Raw genomic sequence first — 16,187 nt, forward strand, 5'->3', positions numbered from 1 at the left:
CTGCTTGGAGATTAGGATAGAATGAGGGCGCGGTTGTGGTATCTCACTGCACTTGCCGCACCGGTGCGGCACTGCGGGGTTTTACGTATTACGCAATATCTGAATTATGAAAAAATGGCGAAAATAACACAACAGTCCTGCAGAAAAAAACAAACCCCACAGTGCCGCACCGGTGCCCCAAGTGAAGTGAGATACCATCTTAGGAGGGATATTTGATACCAAAAGAAGGCGAGTACTACGGATACAGTGTATGTCATGTCCTTTTAGCAGCGTTGATAGTTGCAGTAGTTTATTCAATAATAGAACGTAGCAAATCAGCATTGCAGCACAGACTAGCAAAGGTGAATTGTCCCGCTTTTTACAGACAGTTCCAACATATAGGATCAAAACAAGGCAATACATAACCAATAGAATATATGTATAAATGGCATAAGTGGCGTTCGCTGTACTGCTTTTTAATGTAGTTTCCTAGAATTTCTCTAGGTGTCTCTGCGGACGAGTGTTAGCCAGTGCACTTGATTTTAACAGGATAGAATAGCTGCCTACACACATACACAGTTCAGTTGTAGGTAATAGTTTTAGAGATATTCTCACGGAAGGCACAGATCAAATAGTGCAATATAGAGTTCTTCTTGATAGAGTATTCTGAATATATTAAATTGTGCACAACACAATGACACATCACTGTTGATAACTTATGATAGAATACTTGCGACACTCTGACATTTTGTCAGAATTGTGTTTTGTTTTCTGTACATTTGCTATGCATATGTCTACATTTGTTACATTCCTTGAAATCAAAATTTTATATACAGTATGTATTTACAAATACTGAAAATATCTAGGATCTCAGACCCAACGTTAGAAGTTAAGCGAAATTCAATAATTTTATACAATAATTTCATAAAAATATATCCTATGCATCACCTCATCTTTTTGAGAAATCTCAAAATCTTTTTACGTCATTCATTTATGAAAATATTCAGCATCTATCCATGTCCATGTCATAAGAAATTCTATGATTCCCCAGTCTTCAAATGGGTAAATAGAAATGGAAGGAATTGGGTCCAGATTGGTCTTAATTCAAAATAATTGCATATGTACACAAATGAGAACATCTACAATTCAGTATGGTTTGTTTCTGAGTACGAAACATCCCTCCGTCTTCTCCGCCTGGCGCTTGGGAAAGTCAGCTGAAACCTGGCCTGGTCCACTGTGCTGGGGACGAACAGCGGACTGCCGACCATCATACCGTGGTGCTGGAACAAACCACTGTCTAACAGGGAGGTTGCTGTGTAGGGATAAAATAGATAGTTATAGAACACATAAATTACTCTGCACAAAGCGTCTAACAGCGAAGTGTAAAGACACGGGGAAGATTATCACAAGAAGATGAAAATCAAATATTACTACACGACCGGGATGTTTAACTAGTAACAGCAAAGGCTGCTGTATAGGGATGAAGTAGATACATGGAAGGTATATCATCCATCTCTAAACCAGGACGGGGGGCGATGGAGACTTACGGGCACCTTTGATCTACTCTACAGGCACGTGACATGGACAACGTAATGGGTCAATTATCATGAAGAAGGCCAAAAAGATTTTATTATCGCAATAAATTCTAAATATGGATATTGATTCTACCGAGTAATGTAAGAAATATTAAAACTAGCTAATATGTTCTATTCTAGTCACCCTTTGAGGACAAAACGCGCTTAAAGAAGTCACAGAAATCTACATCAAGGGTAAGTTCCAAATAATCAGGATGGAAAAAGTAAAAATCACCGTTTGTTCCTTCGGTGTCCATGTTGAAGTGTGCGTTCAGGAAGCGACGAAGATACTGCCTCTCTCTGCCTGATGTCTGCAGGTCTTCTATAATCTCCTCTTCAAGAAGCTTCAAGCCATATAAACGTACCTGTGGATTTATTATTTGTGATCTATGTTATTTTCCTAGTTTTAAAAGATTGCCTCATTAGTTATAAGTCATGACCGACAAATGAATTTCTTTTTTTAAATTTTTGTTTGACAATGAAAAGTATGAATCCTACCTCATCTAGAGTGCCATTGAAATTCTCGTCCCTGTCCCTTGCGATGTACAAGTTGGTATCGTTGTTTGACTGCAACAAAAAACACTTTAGAACGCTTGACTCATAATGATATCAAAATAGCAATATTTTCATGTAAAAAATGCCAAAATGTCAATATCAATTAATCTCTAATTTGTCTTACGCTTCATTGATCTGACCAATGCAATCTGTTTTTGTTAGCTTCGCCAACGTTAAGAGGGTTTGTCAGATTATGAACAACGTAACTCAAGAAGTTGTTGATGGATCTTTTTGATATTCGGCAGGTTGGAAATATTGGCAAAATGAAGACAGGAGTAGCTTTTAAGTCCCCTTATGCCTCTCCGGCTCCCTGGTATTGTTAGTATTACTTCTGGTTTTGATATCTCGGCAAACTAAGAAACATGTATATATATTTTATGCAATCTTATTCTGCAAGGTCCTTACCCAATCTAACGGCAAGATGCCAGACTGTGTGGTCTCCTGTGTACCGTTAATGTACAGAGAGAGGGTGTACTGTTGTGCGTCAAACAGCATCGTCACGTGACTCCAGGTGTTTTCCTGGAATTCAGTCGAGCCCTGTATGACGTCATCACCCAGTTGGCCACCTAGATACCTGGAAGTCAGAATCAAAGATAGTCAGACTGTGGGAGTTAAATAGAACACAAAGATAAAAGTTTTGTAGCAAATGTATGTATTCTCTCTTTTTGTCTTTAGCTACTAATGGGTTTTATGTTTGCAAATTGTACAGAAGTGTAAAAGTTGCGTACCTGTCCTGTAAAAACAAGCACAGCCTGCTGTCCATGGTACAGATGATAGGCATCTTTGAGGTCGTCACCTCTCCACCCAGCCGGATCCAGGCTTCTATTGTGAAGCTGTAGAAGAAAATAAAAAATGGAAATGAATATGCAAAAACTTTTAGTTTTTTTAAAAATCTTCAGGGTGTTCCCTTTAGTTAAATCATCTGATTTCCAAGGGACCCCTCACAAAAATCAAGATACAAGAGAATCATGACAAAAGTAGGATTGAATTAATCATTAATTCACAATTATACAACATAAAGTAGTAAGCATCCTTCAGGATCAATAAGTTATACAAAGAACTTTCAGCGTTGTTCATGGCACACTTATGCACTAATGACATGATACATACACCAATGATACTAATAAAATGAGTATATTGTAATAAAGATGAATAGCATGGATGGAAAAAGTACCTGTCATGCAGCTCCAGTGTAAGAATCGAAGGAAGCTCTACATAGTCGTCCATCCCGTCGAAGTACAGTGCCTGGTTCTCTCTGCAGTAGAATGTGATACATTTTTGTACATTGTAAAAGGCACAATTTGCCATTAATTAGCAAAGAAAATGTTTTTAGTCAGAATTAGCGAGTCACCATGGGCGGCTGTGCATGAGGATTGTGTACTCTTCGTCAATCCTCCGTAAACAAATGCTGGGAGATTAAGATCGATTGATTGATTGATTAAGTCATTAGCTGTATATTAAAAATTCCTTTTTCTCTAACACTCGAAGCTGCCTATGTTCTCACCTGTCTCCACAGGTGTATCGCAGGTTGGACCAGATGACTCCTGTCTGGTTGTACTGGAACACCCCCAGCCGACCCCCCAGGATGGTGGTGTCGTACACGTTTCCGGAGTCAGTCAGGACCTCCATGTCGTTGGCAATGGTCACCCTTTGTAGAATCACCAAACATCATGATATTATCACCAATCAATTGATGTAGACATCCAAGCTCTAACATACGAAGCTATTCGATCTGAAAGTGAGAACGTACCAGAAAACCTCTAAGGACTGTGCAAGGTACGATGAATGAACTAAACGGAACGTGTTTAGAACATCAATGTCGTTGGATATTGTCACCCTTTATAGAATAATCAATTACCGTAATCCCACCAATACATATAAAAACGTAGAAGTCCCGAGAAGTTCGAAACATCACAATCTGAAAGAAGGTACCATAAAAGTTCTAAGCATTATATAAGGGACTTGGTTTGAACTGACCAAGCTCTGACACTATAACTCTATCCTCCCCAATGATCAGGAAAATTGCACAAGGTTTTTTCAAGAGATCGTAAGCACGAAAGAGAATATACCTGATCAACCCTATAGATGGCCGATGTATCAAGTGAAACGTGTATGGAGTACGATGTTCCCAACCGCGCATGTCCGGATCGTGCCACAGCAGATTGATTTGATCAGCAGTGTCGTGAGTATGCCACAGCGCTGTCGCTAGAGCCGTACCGGGACCCGTGCTAGAGTCTACAATCTGGAGGAAATACAGTATTTATTTAGCGTAGTGAACTAGAGTAGAACCTTTATCAAATTCAATGACCTTTGAGAAATTTTTTCCTGACACAGCAGATTGATTTGAATAGCGGTGTCGTGAGTATGCCACAGCGCTGTCGCTAGAGCCGTACCGGGACCCGTACTAGAGTCTACAATCTGGAGGAAATACAGTATTTATTTAGCGTAGTGAACTAGAGTAGAACCTTTATCTAATTCAATGACCTTTGAGAAATTTTTTCCTGACACAGCAGATTGATTTGATTAGCGGTGTCGTGAGTATGCCACAGCGCTGTCGCTAGAGCCGTACCGGGACCTGTGTTATAGTCTATAAGCTGTTGGGAATATAACATGGAGTTAGCGTAGCGACAACAGAACCTTTATCAAATTAAATGACCTCCGTAAAATTTTTCGTGCCACAGCAGGTTGATTTGGTTTGCGGTGTCGTGAGTTTGCAACAGCGCAGTCGCTAGAGCCGTCCCGGGACCTGTGGTAGAATCTACAAGCTGGAGGGAACACAGCTTTGAGTTAACGAAGCGAAACTAGAACCTTTATCAAAATCAATGGTCTTTCGTAAAACATAGACATCATTTTGCAAAAGAAGGTAGAGAGAGATGTCTAGTTCAATGAATGACGAGACGTTAGCAGGTATATTTTGGGCACATAGCAACTGTAACATTATTTCTTCATCTGATTTAACAAACTGTTGTGAAAATAAAGATCAATGATTTAAAGTACCAAAGGCTCACAAAATTACTTTTCTGACGGGAATTGAACATCATCGGAATAAAGAAAAGGTTGAGAATACCTTTTTGTGACCGTAATGTGTCAACTGTAAATGTGACATTACCTTTATTTGGAGGCCCTTTATCCCACCAATTCCAACACTACCGTCTGCGTTCTCGTTCTCATGTTTCCAGATGACGACATAGAACTTCCGGTTACTCTGATAACCGAACACGAAGCCGATAAAGTCGTTCCCAGAGTCATCACTGACGAACATGGTGCCCGTAAAGTTTACAGGTCCGAAGCTGTCCCTACCTGCGAGTAAACCAAATTGCGTTTTTAGTTTTGGTAAACTATATAAGTAACGAAAAATGACAAATGGTATTGAATGAGTTAGATCCTTCGTGACTATTGCAACGATAACACACAACAATGTACCTGTTCAAGAATGGATGATCATTGGTTACCGGAATAGCTATTATTCGTTTTCAACTAATTTTGAACTCGGGTTCAATCCATATTCAGTGTTTGATGAGTGATTTGTCATGGATGATGTGTCATGTGCTGTGACGTACCTATCAAAAGGACAGGGCTGTCTGTGTCACTGAGCTGACGAATGTTTCTTCCCTGTAAAGCAACATGTTTAACCAAAGGTTTTAATCAGAGGATATTAGGATGTGAGAATCTGTAGCAGAATGGTACTTTCAAAAACCCACATGTTGATACATACATACATACATAATTATGATTCGTACTAGATTAAATTTGTATTTGTATTCACTTATGTAGTTGTAGAAGCTCTTAAAGATAAAAGTCGCTATACTTCTTTCGTGTTAGCAAAGTACAGATATGAAAGCATGAACTTAGAGGGCCTGGAAAATGTCTTTGAGCAGAAGAGCAACGCCAATGCGACATTCCAAACAGTTGCGAAATATCATAAATAACTTACATTGTCTGTTATTTCCCAATCTGGAGCGGTCCCACCATCGAGGTTTACGGAGACGTGATTGGTGAAGCTAGTCACGTGATAGCTGGCGAGCTTCGGACATATGTCGTCAACATCCGGGACACCGTCACCGTCATAGTCGTATTCACATGCGTCACCGACATGGTTGCCTGGTGACGAAGGTCAAAAGAGTTGAGATTTTTTGGGTTTACATTGAGACAGCGTTTACATGCTGCCTCTTTCTGTAGAGGATTATGATAATGGATACGCTTATACGTAATAATATCATATTCACCATATGGTGTGTGCAAAACTTAACTTTGTTAACTTGAGGCGGTAACAAAAAGATTTTTTACACATTTCACAAGGATTTACGTATAGATATGATAGAATCAGACATGATCATAGTAGTTTTAATAGTTTTCATAATTTTGATGGACAGCCGTTGGTATATTCTGGAAACACTAGACACTAACCGTCTGCGTCCTCCCAGCCAGTGTTTGAGACATAGGGACAGTTGTCCTGATTGTTCGGCATGACGTCATTATCAATGTCGTCATCACACGCGTCACCTATTGGCACAGCACAGAGAATGAAACTTCTATCAGGTGTAACAAAGGTTACAACGCATTACAATTATAAATACACATGACTCTAAATCACATTGGATGATCATGAACACAAACTACATGCTTCAAATGCATTCTTGTTAATGGCAAAACGGACTGACGAATTCTATTTCGTGAGAGGCAAATGAAATAGTTACCTATGCCATCACTGTCTGTGTCAGTTTGTTCTGGATTCGTGATATCTGGACAGTTATCAACTGTGTTGACAACACCATCGCCATCTCTGTTGAAATATGAATAATATGAATACATTATAATTATTGAGATATCAACTAGTCTACAAGCACTACAGATGACCAGAATCCGGTTCAATACATCGATAAAGAAATGTGTGGCTCTGCTGTTGCATTCTATCTTTAACGCTGTACATTGCTCAAACAAGATCTCATCTCATGTGAATTTTTTTAACTTTGAGCATCTGTTGGTTGAGACTTTTGAGACTAAAAATAGACAACAACCTGGCCTCATTGCGCAGCAAGTCTATATAGAGGTCTTACTTGTCGCTCCCATCACAGGCGTCCCCGTATCCGTCCATGTCTGCATCTTCCTGGTTTGGGTTAGGGTCGGTAGGACAGTTATCGCAGGCGTCCCCCACCCCGTCACCGTCTGTGTCAGCCTGCGTGTCGTTCACGTTGGGACACACATCGGTGGTGTCATCAACACCTGTGGAAATAATATATTGAGTATGATGAAGGATTTCATCATGTTAATACCTTTGTCTTTCTTTATGTTTCTGTGGACGTATTGTCTCTTTTCATAGTAATGTTATTCATTATCAATATGACTTGTGAAGTACTATCACTTTGGTCTCGTATCCTATCTGAAGTATGGCTTTACGTCTTCTCTTCAGAGGCTTTTATATCAAGTACTGTATTCCGCCTGTATAATATGTTCGTTTCATGTTTGATGTTTACGATGCCTGAGTGAATTATAACTGTCTTAAGTCTCAAGTCGACCATCAGCTCTAATATCAATGCCGATGTTTTGTCTGATCAGTTTATTATGAATGCTTACAAATTACTGTTTTACTACTGTGTAACACAAAGTAGTTGGCTACCGTCGCCATCGTCATCATTGTCACAGGCGTCCCCAACACCATCTCCGTCTGTGTCGGTCTGATCCTGGTTGGCTATGCCAGGACACGTGTCACACACGTCACCGTACCCATCACCATCTGTATCTACTTGGTCCCAGTTGGCCACAAAGATGCAGTTGTCCTGAAAATAGCCCGCAGAAATTAATCATGATTCTTTAGTTGATAAGTTCCATACTACTACTACTACTTTAACTGTCAGTCGATCTGTACAGACTATGACATAAACTACGCATTTCTATTGCACAAAAAAGTTCCAAAACAAGACACGATTAGCAATAAATGAGTTAGGCCCAAAGACTGATAGAACCAGCATGTGAAATTTTATGAGGATCGGACTGTTACTCTTAACAAAGATTTTGAGGTCATCTTTTTGCTGGACAGTTTACTCCCGTACCTCTATATCCATCCGCCCGTCGTTGTCGTCATCAGGGTCACACACGTCACCCATCGTGTCCCCATCATTGTCTTCCTGCCCACTGTTCGGGTCATTGGGACAGTTGTCCTGAGAGGAGTACAACAAGCTTGGGTTAGAGCTTTTGTGGAAACCAGAGTTAAAGTAGATCGATTACAACCTTCGTCAGACCAGGAAGTACGAATCAGCACAGCTTAGTGTGAAATTTGTGTGAAATTATAACACTGTTTCCAACAGTCGATGAGTACTGAATGGATGTCAGAACATTTTAATTACAACGTTAGTAATTCATATCGTGCACCATAATTTCAGCAGTTCAGCTGTACATAGAATACATAGGCGTAATGTTAAATGTATGCCCGTACCATTATAAGTGTTCCACACTAGATTGCCTGCTACACTTTTTTAACTCCACATTCATCAAGGAGAAAGTAAAGATCTTTGACATAGACCAAGAAAAGAAAACGTTGTGGCGGAGATATCTAGTTGGATCAGTACAACCTGTGCGCAGTTCCTCGTGAGACATGACAGCGGTTCGTCCGGCCAGCCGTCCTGGTCTGTGTCCCTGCTGCAGCGGTAACCGTCTCCGCCCTGTCCTGTCTCACACTGTAGGGAACATGTTACAGAGTTCATTGTCTTTTACCGGAAATACGTAAGGTGTCAAGGTTACACGTCATTTCCTGTGTGACGTCACATTCTCATTTTCTTTTAGGCTGGGCTCCACTGTGACGTCCAAATTTCATGCAAACTAAATTTACATAAACTTCCAGGCGTTTTGAGGATGAAGCTGTGCAAAAACTGGTATCTAATTCCTCTAATCTCTACCAGACTGACTAGGCTGGCTACTAGTATTATAAAGAGAATATTTTGCCAGGAGGGGAAACATGAACCTTAGCGTGGACTGACTCCCCTGGCCAATTTCCCTTTCTTTCGAATTCTACGATACCCGTACACCCGTACAAAGGCCTGGTGGAGACTATATTTTTCTCTCTCATAGTCTTACAAGCAGATGTTAACTTGTACTCACTCCACATCTGAACTTGCCGTTCCCCAGAGACAGACAGGTGGCGTTGCTGCTACAGTTGTGCCTGCCGAGTTGACACAAGTCTTCCGGGATGCAGCCCAGGTAGATGTCGCTGATGTAACCTTCAACACAGTTGCCACATCTGTAGCTTCCCTGTGAGGGAGTACATATGGTAAGGTTATGTATTTTCTAAAAAAAAAGCTAATTGTTAGTGATACGTAAGAAACACGTGATAGCAAATTACCAGTTGATAGTAACATTGCAATTAGGTAAAACACCCCCGTTTCTTCAAGGCGAATTCCTTCACTTTAGAGCTAAGGAAAAGAAAACGATGTTGATGTTCAGTCACCTACCGGCGTGTTGATGCACTCTGCGAACTCGTGGCATCCGCCGTTGTCAACGTCACATTCGTCAATGTCCAAGCAAACCTATATGTAGACACGTATCAAAGTTCTTTTCCAGCTGTTTCTTCAAAATGATTAGGAAACGATTTGCGAGTACAGTCTATTATATCTACTTTGTAACACTTATATTTGCAAATAATTCTGTCTTCTAAAATGTAAACACAGTGATACGGTCAAAATTATAGAAACAATAAAAAGCACCTGTGGGCTGTTCTGCGCATGCTCCAGTCCGTATCCATGGGAACTCTCCCCCGTGTATCCCACAGGGCATTTTCCACACTGGTACCCTGGGTCAGAGTTTTCACAGGTGGCATTGGTGAAGCATGGGCTTGCCAAGGAGCACTGCAATATAAACAGTAACGTCAAGAGCTATGATTTGTCTATTACAACATATCTATAGCAAGATATAGTATTCATCGATAGACAAGGCACACCAATCATCACATATTATTAGATATATCCCTCGTTTTATGATTTTAGACCATTTTGTTCTATTTTTAACCTGGTAATACTACTTAAAAATAATTGAAATGGAAAACTGGCGTCAGAGAACCGCAAACGCACAGAATCAAAATTGAGAACATATTTACATCAACGTATACTTCAGATGAAACAACAAGATTAAGCCTAAGGACAAACCTTCTTGAGTAGAACATAGATTAAACTTGATATAAAGCTTTGGAACTTGGGGGTCAGATACGTAGTCTATGTACATATTATCACATGCTTAGAACAGTGCATTTTAGCACAACAACATATTTATAGTTATCATCAAGAAAACACAGGAAGCAACTAGAGTTCGGCGACCTCATACCTCCATGAAAATTTAGAGCTTTCGTAAATTTCATGCAATTGACTAACACATTAACATAATTTATGCATGGTATTTTTCATCATTTACTAACGTACACATGTCACAATTATAAAATTCCCATTATTAATCATAAAGCGTTTTTGCAATTTTTACATAAATTATGCAAATAAGTTCCTCATTACCATATTTGGTATCTGCTTATATTCCACCTATCATAGTTAACATGTATTACATTTATTGAAGTCCAGTTATTGAAAACAATGGCATTATACAATTTCCTCATTAATCATGCAAATTAAGTCCTCATTTGCATAAAATGTATATCATTATGAACATCTTTGCATAAGGTAACCGCATGCCTAATATGATGCCAATCCATCAATCCTTTCTGCAGTTATCCTCTTTAGAATGTCTTGACAAAACGCCCCTGCAGTTCCGCAATTAAATGTTAGGGGGCTGAAACCTGCCCCACTTTGTCATGACACTGCAAGCTATCTACCAGCCAAATGTCAAGACCATATCACATCCAGGACAAGAGATACATTGAAAAAACTGCCATGATATAATATCCTCATTAATTATGCAAATATACTCCTATTTTGCATAATTAGTATTTAATCTTGTACAACATTGTCTAAGGTACCTATATACAAAAAATGATGAAAATCCGTTGTTCCCTTCTTGAGTTATCCTCGTCAGAAGTTTTTGACAAAAATGCCCCTGCTATTCCCAAACTAGACGCTAGGGGGCCCAAACTTACGTAATTTTTTCCTGAGCACAAGAGCTATCTAATGCTTAAAAATCTTGACCATAGCATGTTCAGAACACCGAGATGGCAAAACCGGAAGTTGCGCTGCAGTACCAAGGCCACACACCAGGGGGCCCAAAATTGACCTTGACCTTCGTCTTCCCAACCCCTACCTACATACCAAATATCATCGTAGTCCATCAAGAGGTTCTCAAGTTATGATGACCACAAATATGCGGACACACAGACACACACACAAACACACACACACACAAACACACAAACACACACACAGACACACTCAAAACTATACCTCCATTTTTTCATGGAGGTAATAAATTACCTCATCTATGTCAACACAGGTGACGCCGTCCCCGCTGAGGCCTGGAGGACACGGTCCGCACCGGTAGGTGGCGCTGTCTATGTTCTGACAGGTCACGCCTTCAAAGCAAGGCTCTCTGTCCAGGCAAGGGCCTACAGACCCGAAACATAGCACGAGATTTTACATGGTGATTTTTACTTTATATATCTATGTAGTCGGGTGCAATGCAGCATAAGACACTGTTTCATTCCGCGTTTCATTTTGGTACGATTGCTTTTAATGCGTCTAGGCGGGTGTGCTGTTATATGGTATGATAGTATTCTCAATACATTTTGTTGAAGATACTGCGAAGCACCATATTTGGTTGGTGATGATCATTTTTGGATTTTGTACCAATCGGTCTTCAGTGACAATCATTTGGTCGAGACTTTTGTTCCTTTATGTAACTGAGAAATTTGTTCTTTTATGGAGCAATTAGAGTAAAAACTTTTAGGATCTGTTGCCATAAATTCGTAACTCACATTCTCCAGGATTACAGCCCACACACGGCGTGCAGTCCCCCCGTGACCACGTGAAGGGATGGCAGGGTTCACACTCGGTCTTGCCGCTGGTGCTGTAGAACCCTGCCGGACAGCACTCACACCCGGCTGATCCTGACTGATTGTTGTAGGAGCCAGGTGCACACGGCTGGCAGAAATCTACAGGCAAAGAAAGACATGTACAGAGATGTAATTAACTCTCCGGATGGATTGTAATGATAATTGGTATGTGGGTAGGTAGGTAAATTGACCCAAAGGCAATGGTCAGAGTAAATTTTGGGCCCCCTGATGTGTGACCTTGGTACTGAAGCAGAACATTGAGTTTTTTGTATCTTTTGACCTGGACATGCTACGGTCTTAATTTTATAATGGCAGATAGCTTGTGATGTAAGGGAGAAGTTATGTATGCTTGGGCGCCCTGGCAGAGCCTGCTCTGGTTTCGTTTGTTTGGTACAGAATAACAGAGCCATGGTCTTTATTCTATTTTGCTATTGGTTTATTAGATGACGTTATAAGAAAAACAGTGCCTGACATCCTAACTGGTATGATAGTATAATTTTTACTTTAGTGTCTTTATTCACATTCACCGTTTTCCCAATTTTGTCTTGCTTGTCGGTCAGTGAATAGCAATAATTCTATTGTTGACTTCTGTTGATAATTGATTTGGCCCTTTAGAAAAATACAAACCAACTTACCAACAAACCAACAAAACACAGAATTAAGTTTACTATAAAGCTACTGTCTACATACCAGTGAGTCCTGTTCCAAACAGCCCAGCCCGACACAAAGTCTTTCTCCCAAACAGACAAGCGTACCCGGTTTCACAGTCTGTGCAGCTTGGAGGGCAGTACTATGAGAGGGTTGTGCGGAAACAAAATTTCAGTTAGTACAAGTGATTTTTGTTTTTTAACACCAAGTTAACAGTGCTACAGCTATTTGTAAACTAGGTTTATTCATCTGTTAACTTATGAATCTTTGCCAAGCAAATGTATTGGCTTTTCTCATGATGATAATATAATGAAATGAAATAGTTCGACTCTAAGCAAATCGCTTCTCTGGTCTATCATGGACATCAATGTCAAATGAGGCCTGGTCGCAAGAATCCGTCAAACTTACCGTTTCGTTACACGGGTCTGCATACTGGTACCTGGAACAGTTGAAGGCATAGCCCTCTTGACAAATCTGTAAAATGTAGAGAAAAATGAAATTGAAATATCTACCTTTTCCTTTTACACGTACGTGTTTTAAACTTTGTTACTATTATAGGACCCTAACACCAGTTGCTCCCATAGTGTTCATACCCGAACTGTACTCTCCAAGCAGAGTTTGGTTAGGACGTTTGTGAATTTTTTATCACATTTTCTCCACCAATCTCTGCTTGGAGAGTTTTCGAACGGGTCCCCATACTTACCCTACCGGGGGGACACGGACTACACTCCGAGGCGCCGCCGAATGAGTGTTCGGTAGGGGAACGGTCACAGGTCGGGGAGGGAGGGTCACACCTCCCGCACGGCCTGGCCACCCCGTCACCCAGGCAGTAGTAGGTAGTGGGGCAGCGCTCACAGCGGGTGTTACCTGTACGTAGGGAATTTATTACCTTCAGATTTAAAGGTCAAATGTTTGCTATAAACTACATAGAGATATCTATCGTTTTTTGGACGGTGATATGATGGGATGTTTGGCAATGCAGATTCTCATCTTTAATTAGGACTTATTTCACATAGGTAATGGTTAGCGCTGACCGGCTATCTCTTCGATCGCTTGCGATGATCAGATACATTTTTAAATTTGTAGTAGTATGGTTGTCCTCTTCAGCAAGCTTCATATAGGGTTCAGATTATCACCTGGCTGTTGAAGGTACCAAAGAAATTATTTAAGTGCCACTACGAAAAACATACAACGATACCTACATTGTACAAACTCTCAAATTTCTTGTGGCATTCATGTGTAATGTTTGGCATCGATTCCACAACAATGTTTTGCTTACATTCGTTTCAAAAATTGGAAACGGAAAAGACAGACACATAAGCAAACCAGACAAACTGATAGAAACGTACGTATATACTGCAGTTCCACAGTACACCCTATCAGTTCCATCCTCATGCTGATACTACCTTGCCACGTCAGCGGATGGATCCGGATGTCAGTTACTGTGATAGGGTCAGCAAGATCTTGTTGCACGGTTGAAGAAGAATCTGCATTTCCTGTGAATTCCTTTGGAGAAATATTAGAAAATGGATCAGTTGTTACGCGGTAAATCTAGTTATTTTAATTCAAACTGTCGTAAATATTTCTAATAGCACAATGTCTTTCGTCTCTGATGTACCTTAACTCAACGCAGTTGTCTTACTGTTCATTGTAGCTTTTCAAGTACTTTTTGTAGCATTGGCAACATCAAATGTAAGATGGGCATCACAAAAATGAGTTAGATTTGTCTAGTATCAAAAACTTTTGCAACATCAACCACTGAAGATGCCATACTGTTGAGCGTATTTAATGCCATATACGTTTGTATCATAATATATTCTAGTTCTGTACCCGTTGTGCCCCTTCAATAAATACCCTGTTATCAATGTATTTGGCACTATTGGTATAGTGTAACATATGCATTCTAGTTCCTTACCCGTCGTACCCCTCCTTCCGTATACGTGTTCCACGTGTCGTTACCGCTACTCAGGTACGTCAGGTAGTACGTCTGTACCCACGCCGCCTCGTTCGCACTCCCTTGTAGGATCACTCCGCTGACGATTGTCTCTTGAAGAAATGATACCTGTAATAAAAACATAATGACTGATGGTAAACGTTCAGCGTTATATAATGAGTGGTCTGAAAACGTTGAGAGATCGGAAGTTTTTGCGGACTGAGTATACGTAAACAATCGAACTTTGTTCCAGAAAATGCAAAGACCGTCTGAAGCCTTCCCCTAAAATGAACAAACAGTTAGGAAGGGACTTGCATTTGCAAATGCCTTGTTTTACTTCTGAAAGCCTTTCTTGCTTAGGCTTCTGAAAGCCTTTCTTGTATCTTTAATAACCCACAAGATCACTTCGGTACACTTTGCCTTGGGCTTAAACTATCGTTCACAATCCTGCAGAATAATAAAAAATGTAAAAAAAATAAGGTGTCACCAAACTAGAAAAATAAGGCTGACCCGCAAAATAATAAATGGAAATCTTTAGATAAAATATTTCTCACCTGCAAAAAAATATAGGTGGACCCGCAAAAAATAAATGTGAATGTTTAGATAAAGATATTCCCAACCTGCAGCCATTGGTTCGCATCAGTAATCTTTGCCTTCCAGTTCCCCTGCGCGAACACGCCCGTGGTGTCGTTATTGGTGGGCTGGTTGTGCAGACGTGCGTAGTGCGGCTGGTAGTATTCATACGCGGAGGAGGCGGTGATTTGTGTGAAGAAAATAAGTGCGCTCTGCATCCCCAGTGCTTCGCCACATTCTAGATAATGGCAAGAAAATGACCTCTTACATCATTAACATGACAATTATCATATAGCCAGGTGACGTAGGCCCATCGGAAGGCCCCATTCATGTTGGTAATGACATTGTAACACATAGAATTCCAACGAGATTGGTGTTAAATAGCTTTCTTGGTGTTTATAGTTTTGTCAGTTCGACCAGGCATTGGAACCAATCAGAAGGGGCGATACACATGAAATTGACCAATAAGAATGAATGGAATACACGCAGGGACGCTCGGTCATTCATTCGGTGTTTTTAGAAACCGAACATAGATCATGGCAGCATATACACCTCATTGCGTGTCATTAACCCTTAAATGTTATCAGAGCGATATTGAAATTAAGTATCACAATTAAAGGAAACTCACCAAAATCTTTGACGTAATATTTTGGCACTCTAATGAACACGCCTCCTGTGTCATCGTCTACACTTATCTCGTACGTGATTGGTTGGTCCAAACTGTCATAGAGGCATGCGTCATTTATTGTCATGGCAATGGTTGCTATATCTCCGCGGGGCGGCGTCCCTCTGTCGGTCACGATGATGTAGAACTCCAACAAAGTGCTGTCGTTTCTTCTGTCGTGTATAGTGCTGCAAAGAAAGAAAGGAACAAACTTACCAGATCTACATGTACAAGCGACATCATTAAAATACTTTTGTGGAATTTTTCTTTTGCAAAACGGTT

The 16,187-nt window shown here is 40.4% G+C and overlaps 4 protein-coding genes across 4 annotated transcripts; all 4 read right to left on the bottom strand.

The window, feature by feature from the left end:
• Nucleotides 1-253: 253 nt before the first annotated feature.
• On the bottom strand, nt 254-3,360 carry LOC118424430. Its single transcript, XM_035832995.1, has 6 exons — nt 3,283-3,360; nt 2,837-2,941; nt 2,514-2,682; nt 2,052-2,120; nt 1,789-1,918; nt 254-1,291 (listed from the first exon to the last, which is right to left on the bottom strand). Exons 1-6 carry the CDS (start codon nt 3,333-3,335, stop codon nt 1,119-1,121), a joined length of 699 nt encoding a protein of 232 aa, XP_035688888.1. The 5' UTR covers nt 3,336-3,360; the 3' UTR covers nt 254-1,118.
• A 248-nt stretch (nt 3,361-3,608) lies between these two features.
• On the bottom strand, nt 3,609-5,404 carry LOC118425149 (cartilage oligomeric matrix protein-like). The gene is made up of 3 exons (XM_035833973.1): nt 5,218-5,404; nt 4,178-4,350; nt 3,609-3,756 (listed from the first exon to the last, which is right to left on the bottom strand). The coding sequence occupies exons 1-3, from the start codon at nt 5,368-5,370 to the stop codon at nt 3,609-3,611; spliced, it is 474 nt and encodes a 157-aa protein (XP_035689866.1). The 5' UTR covers nt 5,371-5,404.
• Nucleotides 5,405-5,636: 232 nt separating this feature from the next.
• LOC118424927 (cartilage oligomeric matrix protein-like) lies at nt 5,637-11,666 on the bottom strand. Its single transcript, XM_035833733.1, has 12 exons — nt 11,510-11,666; nt 9,806-9,946; nt 9,554-9,628; nt 9,204-9,353; nt 8,678-8,782; nt 8,159-8,266; nt 7,726-7,885; nt 7,166-7,331; nt 6,806-6,891; nt 6,516-6,611; nt 6,043-6,209; nt 5,637-5,720 (listed from the first exon to the last, which is right to left on the bottom strand). Exons 6-12 carry the CDS (start codon nt 8,210-8,212, stop codon nt 5,637-5,639), a joined length of 813 nt encoding a protein of 270 aa, XP_035689626.1. The 5' UTR covers nt 8,213-8,266; nt 8,678-8,782; nt 9,204-9,353; nt 9,554-9,628; nt 9,806-9,946; nt 11,510-11,666.
• A 311-nt stretch (nt 11,667-11,977) lies between these two features.
• Nucleotides 11,978-15,993, bottom strand: LOC118424928 (neuropilin-1-like). The gene is made up of 8 exons (XM_035833734.1): nt 15,870-15,993; nt 15,289-15,479; nt 14,651-14,797; nt 14,085-14,241; nt 13,439-13,602; nt 13,144-13,209; nt 12,778-12,877; nt 11,978-12,186 (listed from the first exon to the last, which is right to left on the bottom strand). Exons 1-8 carry the CDS (start codon nt 15,991-15,993, stop codon nt 11,978-11,980), a joined length of 1,158 nt encoding a protein of 385 aa, XP_035689627.1.
• Nucleotides 15,994-16,187: the final 194 nt, after the last annotated feature.

Source organism: Branchiostoma floridae, chromosome 10, assembly GCF_000003815.2.
Source record: "Branchiostoma floridae strain S238N-H82 chromosome 10, Bfl_VNyyK, whole genome shotgun sequence".
Lineage (NCBI taxonomy): Eukaryota > Metazoa > Chordata > Leptocardii > Amphioxiformes > Branchiostomatidae > Branchiostoma > Branchiostoma floridae.